Source organism: Heliangelus exortis, chromosome 1, assembly GCF_036169615.1.
Source record: "Heliangelus exortis chromosome 1, bHelExo1.hap1, whole genome shotgun sequence".
NCBI lineage: Eukaryota > Metazoa > Chordata > Aves > Apodiformes > Trochilidae > Heliangelus > Heliangelus exortis.
Window position 1 is genome coordinate 120,115,819 of NC_092422.1, and position 12,354 is coordinate 120,128,172.

At 41.9% G+C, this 12,354-nt stretch overlaps 1 protein-coding gene across 7 annotated transcripts in view; it reads left to right on the forward strand.

The window, feature by feature from the left end:
- Nucleotides 1-12,354, forward strand: part of TEAD4 (TEA domain transcription factor 4) — a 57,722-nt gene that overhangs the window by 44,269 nt on the left and 1,099 nt on the right. For 4 of the 7 annotated variants that reach the window (XM_071762609.1, XM_071762588.1, XM_071762575.1 and 1 more), the window contains 2 exons: nt 9,419-9,559; nt 10,904-11,095. In XM_071762609.1, coding sequence (XP_071618710.1) covers nt 9,419-9,559; nt 10,904-11,095 — 333 coding nt within the window. The remainder of the gene's footprint in view (nt 1-9,418; nt 9,560-10,903; nt 11,096-12,354) is intronic. The other 3 variants (XM_071762583.1, XM_071762599.1, XM_071762579.1) reach the window with 1 other exon arrangement.

Below are 12,354 nucleotides of genomic sequence, written 5' to 3' on the forward strand. Positions count from 1 at the left end.
GTATGAGAAAGGATTGGGGCACTTTTTTGATTCGTGCTTTGTCTCACAGGAATACTTACATTAATCCTGTTGTAACATTTCAGATAAGATCTCTAAGGCAATATAACTAAAGCAGTTTAAAAAAATTGCCCCATAAAATTTTTAATTTTTTTGAGGGAAACTCCAAACTTTTTTTTCTGCACACCTTTGTATTTAACATGCCTGAAATACTGCAGTAATGCAGTCTTATTCTTAAACAAAGCATGTGACCCTTGCATGTAAGACTGTGCTTTGTGCATCATAGGAATTCCTGAGTTTGCTGCATTGCAGCCCCCTCACCAATAAAAACTTCTCACAGATAAGGCAATGTGATTTAAAAAAAAAAACACACCGTTTAGCAGACAACAACTAGATTTCAGTTAGATTTTAGATTTTTATATCCCTCCGCATTTTTATTCCAGTATATGTGAGAGCGCTTTTGATTTTGCTACCTGATTGCCCTGTACAGCTATGTAAATATTTTGTTGATATTCTACCACTTCTTTGATAATGCAATTACTACACTGTTGAATTTATAGCATCATTTTAGAATAGAAGTATTATCCAAAGCAAGCTGTTGATAACCTTAACGCTGGTGAGTAGAGTTAAATATTTGAATGGGTGTTTTGAGATATGAAGATATAATGAATTTTTCAAACGTTCTGAATGGAAATGGTGTTTGCAGGTGGCAAGGACTTAAAAAAATCAAGGCACTGAATAAATTTGTTTTATATATATGTAGTTAGTTTTAGGCTTGAAGAACCAGGCAGGAACTTGCCATTACTACACTAAGCATTGAATATACCAGAACTCTAACTCCAAATACCAGGGCTGGGGTTTGTGGACATCACTGGTAGCACTTAGGATTTAATGAGAGGGAGGTTCATGATTGTTCAATGGTACTTTAAACTATTTATACAATAGCTGAGAGTTAAAATTTTAAACACAAGTGGTGTTTGCAATTCTTCCTTGATTTTCCCATTGGAAATTTGGTACAATGAACTAACTCTGGGATTTGGATTGGCAGGTTGTGTATGACATCTGTGTGATATTTCTTGATGCTCTTAAGTGCATTCTAGCACACAACAATGAATGTGAGGCATTGGCCTCCCAACACATGGGCAGTGACAGCTCTACTCTTTTCCAGCGTAATATTATCTCTACCACCTGTTACTTGGTTCTCTGAATGAACTTCTCCTATATGCATCATTATTACCACTTTGGAAAAGAGGCGTTTTCAGGGCTTTCAGAAGCTGTGAGACTCTGAGTGGAAGGCAGAAGGAAAATGACAAACCAGGAATTCAGAACAGGCAGTGCTTTGTCCAGAGCAGCCACCTGCAGAGGAGTGGATCAGGCAAATTTCTTGGAAAACCTTTCCTGCCTATGATGAATATACGTAGTACCTTACTCTTGGTGGTAAGGAAGCTGGATCAGTCAAATCACAGAGTGTTTTTTTTCCAGTAAATTAATACTTTTGTGGAAGAGGCTGAAGGGTGGGCTGCAGACTGCTGTCCTGCACTTGGCTTGTTTCCTGTACCAAGCAAATACGGTCAAAACAGCAGGAGTGCAAATTCTCCATGGTACCCTGCCCTGCTCACTGTATGCCTTCAATCCTGACTTGGCAGAAAATGCCTGGAGGACAAGGAGTTGGCAATTTGGTCTCCTTGTCCATTCTGTCCTTGGCACTTCTGGGGCAACAAACAAGACAGCAGCTAGGAACAGAGATTTTTACAATCTTTGCGTGTTTTTTCTGGGAATGGATCTGACACCCCATTAATTCCACCTGTAGTCACCAGCACCACCTCCTAAGAATTGCTGTCTTATGTAAGGGGACTTCTCAATGGCACTTTTTTGACTAAAGTTATACTCTACATTGTTTAACACTATAGAGGTTGTTGGCAGCAAAAAAGCAGATTGAAAGACTGAATTGCTGAGAGAATCTATCAGCTGGATTTTGAAGTCACAGTCCTGAGGGGGTAGCTAAGTAGCAGCTACACATACTGTTGGAAAGGCCTTCTGCTGTCTTTGGCTAGCTCAGAAACTCTCCCCTTCCCCATTTTGTATAGGCTCAAGCTGCAGTAGCACAAGTTTTGGGCTGTTCTTAAAGAATTGTCCAGCATATGCCCTTCTGTTGACCTCTAGGGACCTGTCAGCAAGATATCAGTGAGCTATGGTTTCTCACAGCATGTAGTGCCATTTGGACTCTTGTCCAATCATTGCTTTTCAAAGCCTCAGATAAGCTGAAGACTGATTCTCAAAGGTCATGTTTCCCTCTGTGAAGAATTTTTGAGAAATTCTGATTCATAGCCTCATCCTAGTGGGAATGATGCCATTCTCAGTAATCAGCTGTGAAACTCACTCCCACCAATGATCAGACAAAAATCTTGGCTTAGTATATGGTTAGGATGGTACACAATGTCAACTTTTCTATAACTGTTTCTTTCTTGGGGTTGCAGAAGTTCAGTGATACACTCAGGCTCATCAGAGCTGTCTTCAGCAGAGCTCTTAAGAATCTCAGCCCCCAAATATGATTTAAAAAAAAAAAAAGAAGAAAAGTCACACATACCACCTTGTTGAGGGTTACTGTGTTGTTCCCTGCATGAAACCCTTCTCTTCCATCTAGAATTCTTGTTTTGTAGGTATTTAAAAATTCTGCTTCCTTTAGAAAGAAGGAAATACCAGATATTTCCCTCAAATTGGGGAGGTTGGCTCTCTTGCATGCAATATGTAGATCTGAGGTGTGCTAGATTAGATACGTTGATGAGTGGAGTTTCAGTACGTTTGGAAGTCATCAGGCAAGCTATGGACAAATACATCGTTGTGCTGAGCTTGCATAATAAGGTGAATGTATCCCAGACACATCAGGTTGCTGTTATGCTAGAATGTGCACAGCTTTTTGCATCTAGAACTTCTTGGACAAAGTCAGAACCCTGACTTTGTCAGATCAAGTAGTATGGTCCAGTTGGTGACTCATGACTCAGATTTAGCTTGTAATAAGCCACATCTATTTGATCCTTTACCTCTGCCCTTGAAAAGATGGGGAACAGCTGTTTGAGTGCTGGATGCCACCCAACCAGCTGAATGCTGCTGATGCCCCTGCTGCAGTCCCACCCTATTGCTGGCAGTGGCTAGAAGGAGCCTGGAGCACAAAGCAATTCAGCCCATTGGCTGTGGACTTTCCTAAATACTCATTGTATCACCTTTGGCTGCCTAGGCTGGGTTAAAGAATGCATTCAAGGGTTATCTTACTTTTTGTTGGACATACTAGTGCATTTGCCAGTGAGGAGCTGAGGCACCTAGGTCCTAGTCTCTGGGTCTGAATCATATTCAGGAATCTGTTCAACAAGTCCCTACATTCCCAAGCTATAAAGTCAAGATTACCCTTTCTACTTGATGAAAGTGCTGTGAAATGCATTTCCCTTAAGTTCTAGTCTTTTGCATCTTTGAGGGATGGAATGTGCTGGAAAGAATATAGACCTTTATATATTTACCTTGGATGGTCACGGCAGGACTGGTTGTGCTTTTACACAAAGTTTTCTTTTAAGAAAGAAACTATGGAAGTGAAGAGAACAGGAGAGTCCTTCCCCCAAAGTAGTAACCAATTTCTAGTGCTGGTAGCCTAGGTGTTGTGGGAAGCTTGTGGGAATCTAGGCATGGGGGCTGTAGCATTTTTAGATATTAAATTAAAAGCAGTAGCTCTTTTGGTGATTAAGAGACCCTGTGCTGTGCAGTATGATTTTGTCCTGTTGCGGTCTTAGGAAGTTTAATTGCATCTGTCAGTGATTTACCTCATTGATTTACCTCAGCTGACGTTTAGATGTCACTTTGCTATGGAAATAACAGTGTTTTTCATCAATATTGTCCCTGCAGGAGGTAATAATCTCCATAGCAGGAAAAGCTATAAGATTTGAGTTCTATTCCTGAGCAGCTCTTTGGTCTTATATTCATGCACATCATTGCCATTTTCAATTTACATGAATATACCAGGTTGCAAATAATTCAAGAGCAGATAAGTGCATGCTGGTATGGGTGCAGTAACTTCCACAAAAGGATTGGAAGGAGCTTCTGCAAGTAAGTAAATAAACTGTAGCTGTAAGGCCATCAGTATCTCTCTGAGGTGTTGCAGCTCTTCTCTTCTGCAAAGGTGAACTGGAGCACTCAGCTAGATGCTGCTGTCATTCCTCAGAGTTGCTGAAATTCTATCTATGTTTACAGACTGAGATTTTCAGAGGTGACAGAAGGAGGTGGGTGCCCTGGTCTTGTTGACTGACCACCCTAAGATAGTATCTAAAAGCCCTAGCCCATAAGATGGGAGGTACTTTAGAATAAAAGGTGCAGTATAGCTGTCAGTGACCCCATTGCTTCAGTGCAACAACACTTTCAGGAACCTTGTTGAGCCTGATGTTAGTGAATGGCAGTGATTTGAATCAGTGTTACCATCATCATAGAATCTGCCATGTGGAAGGGACCCACCAGGACCACCAACTCTAACTCCTGTCCCTGTGTACAGCATCCCCAGAATCACATCATGTGCCTGAGAGCATCATCCAAATGCTTCTTGAGCTCAGGCAGGCTTGGTGCTGTCCCCACTTCCCTGGGGAGCTTGCTCTATTGCTCAACTGCCCTCTGAGTGAAAAACCTTTTCCTAATATCTAACCTAAACCTCCCCTGATTCAGCTTCCTACCGTTTCCCCGAGTTCTGTCTTTGGTCACAGGAGGGAAGAAATTGGTGCCACTCCCATCTCTTCCCCTCATGAGGAAGCCACAGACTGCAATGAGGTCACCCCTCAGTTTCCTCTTCTCCAAAGTGAACAATCCAAGTGACCTCAGCCACTCCTCATAAATCATCCCCTCCAGACCCTTTGCCATCCCTTCACCAAGCTCTCCAATAGCTTGATGTCTGTTCTATACTGTGGTGCCCCAAACTGCACACATACTCAAGGTGAGGCCATACCAGTGCAGAGCAGAGAGGGACAGTCCCCTCCCTTGACTGGCTGGTGATGCTGTGCTGGATGCACCCCAGGACACAGTTGGCCCTCCTGGCTTCCGGGGCACACTGCTGCCTCATATTCAGTTTGCCATCAGCCAGGACACCCAGGTCCCTCTCCACCACGCTGCTTTCCAGCCACTTATTCCCCTCCAGTCTGTCCTTGCCATCAGGGTTGCCCTGCCCCTGGTGCAGAATTCTGCACTTTTCCTTGTTAAACTTCATGTGGTTGGTGAATGCCCACCTCTAACCTGTCGAGGTCTCTCTGCAGGGCCTGACTGCACTCATCATGTTGACTTGCCCCCATCTGCTTGACTTCCAGCATTTTGGGATTGCCGGTCTCTGGCCTTTAGGAGGCAATATTTAAAGAGTGACCAACACTTGTGAACCCCAGAATCTGCAAAAGTGTTTTTCCAGGAGACCTGACTCACAAGCTCCCTGATCAGCCAGAAGTCTGCTCTCCTCATGTCCAGTGTTGAAGTTTTGCTGGCAGATTTCCTCTTGTCAGCAGAGATCTTGAACTTAAATTGCCTCATGGTCACTCTGGCCAGGATGACCTCTGATCTCTACTTCACTCATGAGATTCTCTCTGTTGACAAGCAGCAGATCAAGGAGGGCATTCTTCCCAGTTGGCTGCCTTATGACCTGTTCCATAAAGCTGTTGTCCAGATGGCTTAGAAATCTTCTGGCTCGGGTTGTGCTTGCTGTGTGTTGTTCCCAGCTGATTTCCAGCAAGCTGAAGTCCACCATAAGAACAAGGGTGGTTGAATTAGAAGTGTCCCGTAGTTCCTCAAAGAACAGGTCATTGCCATCCTCATACTGGCCAAGAGGTCTGTAGTATGGTCCCACAATGACATCCGCATTATTTGTTTGTCCCTTGATTCTTGCCCAGAGATTCTCAGCTGCCATTGCCAACTGTGAGCTCCATACACTCCAGCCCCCCCATGATGTACAAAGCCACTCCACCACCTCTTCTGCCCTGGCTTTCTCTCCTGAAGACTTAGTACCCATCCAACAAGGACTGCCCCCATGCAATCACAGGACTCAACCACCAAGTTTCACTTATAGCAATAATGTCAAATTTCTGGGGCTGAGCCAGGGTTTCAGACTCATCTTGTTTATTCCTCATGCTGTGGGCATTAGTGTAGAAACACTTCAGGTGTGGTACATTGTGGCCAACACCTTGCAAGGCAGAATGAGGAATCCCATTAGTGCTTGTTTCCTCAAGTTTTGTCACACCATTCCATTGTTCACCATTGGCAATTCTGGTTTTGTTCCCTACCCCCCATTTTGTTGCCTATAATTTTGGCTTCTGCCAAATAGTTTAGTCTTGTTCAAACAGATATTAACTAGCTGTGAAATTCTGTACTCTGGTCTTTTGATGGGAGATTTCCTAAATTATGGAGGCACCTGAAGTGGTTTCTCAGAGCACATGAAGCTTTTCTCCTGAAGTGAACTGGTACCTCTCTGCTTTGCCTCACTGACTGCATGATTTTTTAATTTGCCATTAAGAGTTCAGGAGAATGTAACTTCAGTGTTACTAGTGAGACCCTAAAAATGTTTGTCTGGCTCCCCAGTGAGGGCCTCTGCTGTGTTTGTGGAGCAGTAGTCTGATCCAGCTTCTAGAGCCTTGATCCTTTGTTTCTTTGACTCAGTGGGACAATTTCTTAGGAAAAGTGCAGGTGGGTCCATACAAACTTCCACAGGAAACTGCTGAACAATATTGTGAAGAACTCCCAGTTCAGTTCCTCTTTGAAAAAGGGAAGGAATTAATCTTCATTTAGACAGGTGGAGTTTGGTCAAATAAACAATGCAGTTATATAAATGAGTATTATTACAACTCAATAAAAATCTAAACCAGAATAGAGTAGCATTGCTACTCTCTGCACATTTGTGGTGCAAAGGAAATAGCTGCACAAGTGTGGTGGGCAATATTTGATATTAAGGACTTCAGCCTTACTTGTAATAATTAACTTGGCAACCTGCATTATGATTAAGTCCGTAATGCCCGTGCTATCAGGTTAAAGCTAGCCTGGATTTCCCCACACTTTACAAACCATTGGTGTATAACACTTTTATCACAGTTATTCATGCAGTCATGGCAATGTAAAAGCTTCCAAATTTCCTCCAGCTGTTTTCAAGTCTTGTTTCCAGGTCTTGAACAAAAATTATCACTTCAGTGTTGCAAGTGTGAAGGTTGAAAGATTATTTTTTTTTAATTAAATCAAAATCGTTATACTGATAAATTTTAACTTGTGTGTCCAAGTTTTTGGCTCTGTAAGGAGGCAGAAAAATAATAGGGGCAAAAAGGGATAAGTTGTTATGACAAACCAGGAATCTATTCAGCTGCATAAATTGTTTTGTAAAGCTACCTTCTGAGGAGCAAAAAACATGAAAATAAAATAATTACCAACTTTTACAACAATCTCCAGAGAAACTGGAGAGTGTTCTTGAATATACAGTGTGCAGGAGATGACAAATTTAAGAAAACACGAAGGGATGAGCACATAGCTGGTGAATTTATTGCATATGTAGGGCCAAGCATATTCATGAGGGCTGAAGATCTGTCACTACTGAAGAGAGAGGGATGCTACTTAAAAGAGGGAGTTATAGAAAAGGAGGCAAGCCATTCTGACAAATGAACTCTCATCCATAATCTGTGGTGAAGATGGTTCAACTGTTAAAGATTTTTCTAGAAACTGTGGAAAAAAACACAGTCAGTTTGAAGAGTATGATCATGTATTAAAATACTGTTCTGTTATGCTCTATTAGGAGTAGAGTCATCAGGGTAAAAGTTGTAAGTACATCCCTAGTGTTGCCAGTGCAAACACTGGAGCATTCTGTCAACTTGTCTGGTCTAAATCTTCCACTAGAATTATCTGAATGCTACAACTGGTAGTCTAGGAGATACCTGAAGTTATGCATTACCCACTGTACTTCATGAAAAATGTATCCTAAATCTGTCTTTTACATGCTCTCACCTCTTACAGCCCATGTGGCTTTGTTGGGATCCAAGTGAGTTTCCTTGTCTGTCTGAAAACTAATCCACCAAAACCACAAAAAAAATTGGTTTGCATGGGCTCAGCCCTCTCATTTCCCTGGTCAGAGTCTTGCAATTGCTACTGGTAGCACAAAGGCAGCAGCAAGTTGTGTTGCTGGAGATAGGGAGAAGGCTGGACTGGCACTTTCTAGATTGACTTAAATCTCTTGTGAAATTGCTGTTTACGAGAAATAAGCTATCTAATAATAAGTATTATCTAATGGTAGAGAAGAGACAGTTATTTTGTGTGGCAAACTAAAAGGGAAGTCATTATTGAGGTGGTCCAGTTCCAAGGCTAGTCCTAAACTCTATATCTCTGATAAAAAACCTACTGTGACTGGCTAAGAAAACCATGCTAGAATGGTATCTATTCATACTGTATCCACTGTCCACAGCAGTTTCCTGCAGATCATCAGGAAGAATAGAAGAGTCTGAAGTAGCCTATGGGAACTGATCATTGCTTTTCTGCTGGTGCAAACTAGCACCTGGGCTTGTGGAGTACAGAGAAGCTCTACCTTTTAGCTTTTAAAAGGAGGAAGCCTACTTAGCTGGGCATTCCCACACACCCTTTGTGTTTTCAGAGCCTATGGGAGCGGGACTCTCCTTTTTGGAAGTATGGCTTGAATGACCCCTGGTGGAAGACTCAGACAACTAGGATTTTCAGGAGTTAGGTCCCAACATGAGGCTTCAGTTAGGCACCCAAATTTGGAAATTATGGCTGCTCAGGGAGATGGGTTTGTATTCAGATGGAACTGAGCTGGAGCCATCAGCAACCTGCATTCCTTATGTTGCATCCTTTCTGCTTACATTCTTTGTATCACTCTCCCTGAGACTAAATAATGTGTGTGTACACTCACATATTATTTCTCTCTGTTTTGTCTCTTTCCTCTTACCCGCACAGCCAGGGTGGAAGAGCTTCATTACAGGTGCTGTACCCTTATTTTTCCCTGTTAGTGAGGCAGCTCAGTAGCCTGTCTGTTGAATTGCTCTGTCTCTACAGTGCCCTCCTGTCTTCTCTCCCCATTGCTTTGTGAGTACCTCCATGCTGTTCTGGAGTTGTTGGGTTATGGTAAGGCATGGGGCTGTGTCATATGTTTTTTATCTTAATGGGATATTCCACCAGATTTCCCCAATGTGTATGCAAATCACCACCAACATTTTTTGAAGTAGGAAGTGGATTTTAATTTATACTCTTCAGATATCCCATGCACACTTGATGCACATTAATCTGCGTAAGGAGCTTTGGCCACTCTACATTATAATCTTGGCTACGTGAGCCCCCTTTAGATAACGGTGAAAAAACTCCACAACCATCAATTAATAACCATCTATTTTTCTTGCTTTTTAAAATTATTTTTTTTCTTTTCTGGCAGGCTGATTTGAACACCAATATTGAAGATGAATCCAGATCTTTCTATGGCGTTTCCAGCCAGTATGAGAGCCCAGAAAACATGGTCATTACCTGTTCCACCAAAGTGTGTTCCTTTGGAAAGCAAGTGGTAGAGAAAGTTGAGGTAAGGAGCAGATGCCTGGGTGCAAGGTTTTCTCTGGCTGCTGTTTTGCATCCTACATATTCTGAAGGAAAATATATCCTATGCTTGTTTTCAGGGAGATGAACATAGATAATTATTTTTGAGACATGTAGGTCAGGATTTCAATGACGGTCTAGTGTTATTTGCTTTTTTTCCATTAATCTCAGTTTCTGAAAATGTGAATGTGTAAGATTCTTAGGTCTTGTAATCCTCTGTTTTTTGAGGGGCTGCAAAACAAATTAGGAAAACTTGCTTTGTAGTCCAGAAAGGTGAAAACAAATAGGCAACACCTCACTTCCATTAGTGTTTTCTGAATAGATCATTGATAGACTATAGGCAATAATTGATATACTGCAATAATGCACTGGCTTATGATTTTATGAGGTTTATCTTAGTGTTTGTACACTCACAGCTTAAGCAACAATGGAACTGCGTAATTATGCATATATCTGACACCAAAGAATTTGTTTATGATTCCACATTCAGCTGCTACGAACTGCTCTGACTTGCTCCCTGCTGCTGCCTTTCTCAAGGAGCCTTTAGATGCACAGCAGTAGTGGCTGTGTGCAGAACATCAAGTGTTTGTGTCAGTAGTCAGTACAAGCTACATTCTTCCCTGAGACCCATCTTCAATCATATAGACAAGCCTGAAGTCTCATTATGTATTTGCATAATGAGAAAGACCAAAGAAAGGTGTCATCGGGCACAGGAAAGGAAGCTCTTGGGGTGAAAGAAAGTAAGAGGTATTTAAGGGTTTGCTGTGAAAAGGTAGAATCCAACCTCTGCTTCTGTTCAAAGGAAGATGAAATATACAGGAGCTAAGATGTGAACGTGAACAAAAAAATCCCTCTGTGTAACACTGGCCTGACCCTCCTCTAAGGGGGAACGGGTACTGTGCTGTCTCTCACAGGTACCAGAAGGCTTTTGTACTTAACAGGTGTGAAGCATCCTGAGCATATGATTAGCCTCTTACTGTGAGCCTCCTGTAGCTTTGAACTTTTTCAGTTTATCCACACCTAGCATTTTCCAGTAGGGTTGCAGACCATAGTATAGGTTTGCTCCTCAGAGTTACTTTTAACAGCTCCTGTGCAGTCAGTTGCTCTTGAACTAGAACTCAATGTTCTAAAGAAAAAAGAACTCAATCCAAAGAACTTAGTGGGCTCAAGATAAAAAAAATACTGTAGAGGAATGCTTAACCAGATCATTACTATTAGTAAAAAGATTTGAAAGTGTCATTGTAATTTTTCTGTTCTGAGTCTCTTTATGTGATTAATGCTGCTAATTGTAACATTAGGCCCATATGCCCCTTTGTGTTTTACATTGCAGACAGAGTATGCACGCTATGAAAATGGACACTATTCCTATCGCATTCACCGTTCCCCTCTCTGCGAATACATGATAAACTTCATTCATAAACTCAAGCACCTTCCTGAGAAGTATATGATGAACAGTGTGCTGGAGAACTTTACTATCTTACAGGTGGGACTTTCAACTGTTTTCGTTGGAGCTTGGAAACATGTAAGCCCTGTGCAGAGGAGTTTGCTGTTATGAGTCAAAGCAGATGTCCTTTTGCAACCCATCATCTCATTGAACTTAATATGTCTCATGTGCATTGCACCTCAAAACCATTTATGGAGCTCTAGAGATAGTAAGAGCTCCATAAGTGCTGCTCTCTGCAGAGAAGCAGCAGGAGAATATGACACCAAGAGAGTAAGAGAGAGAAAAAAAAAGAAAGATAAGGGGAGAACTTACAAGGCAGAGAGATAAAGGAAGGAGAAAGATGTAAATGTCAGTGAAGAAAATGCTCATTCCACTACTGAATGAGTGTTGAGGTCCTGTCTCTTTTTGCAAAGTGAAAAACCTCAAGAGCACTGTTAAGAGGCCATATAATTTTGTCATGGGAAGAGTTATCCACTGACCAGGTAGTAAAAAAAAATAAAGTTGTTTCCTCAGGGCCATCCTGAACCTGGAAAGAATATGGAGGCACATAAGGCAAGGTGCATATTGAGGAAACCTCTGTGACATCTTCATGAGTAATTGCAACCTCTAGGTTGGGCAGTACTGCAAGGCTGCAGCAACTAGATATGTATTAGTGCCTATGTTATAGCAGGAGCCTTTCCAGGCTCAGGTACTGCCTAAATTTGGGAAGAGGGCAAGGACACCTTAAACTGTGAATTTCCCTAATGGACTGAGTTCTGTGCTTGCCTCTAAAAGACACATCACAGGTCTTCACCCAGAAAACCTGAGGCTGGGTAAGTAGAAGAGATGCTAAAAATTATATGAGAGAATGTAAATCAATTGATCTTCATTCCATCTTCTGGAGATCATGTGAGACTTCAGGCAATATATTTCACTACTCTGTGGCTCTGGTACCTCAGCTATAAAACAAGTTTAATAATGTCCTCACATTATCTCATGTCCTTCCCTGACCTCCTGTCACAGAGAGACAAGTCTTACATGGGTGCTGACACACAGCTTTTTATATATTGCTTTGCAGTCCTGCTCCCTGAGAAGCAGGCAGAGCATTTTCCACACTCTATTCCCCCACAGGGGAGCTGAAAAATGGTCGTGCTTAATGCAAGGCATACTGCTAGTCCTCAGTCCTTGCTACCAACTTCTGTGACAAGTCAAATTATACTTTTTCTAGAATCTTTCATGATCTTAAATCCCCTTAATCTCACAAGCATGATTCATCTTGCTTTGCACATTGCTCTGCACCTAGACCTGCAAGATTTCAGAGACTATTTTCCAGAAAAGTCTCTGGTGCCTTACCACAT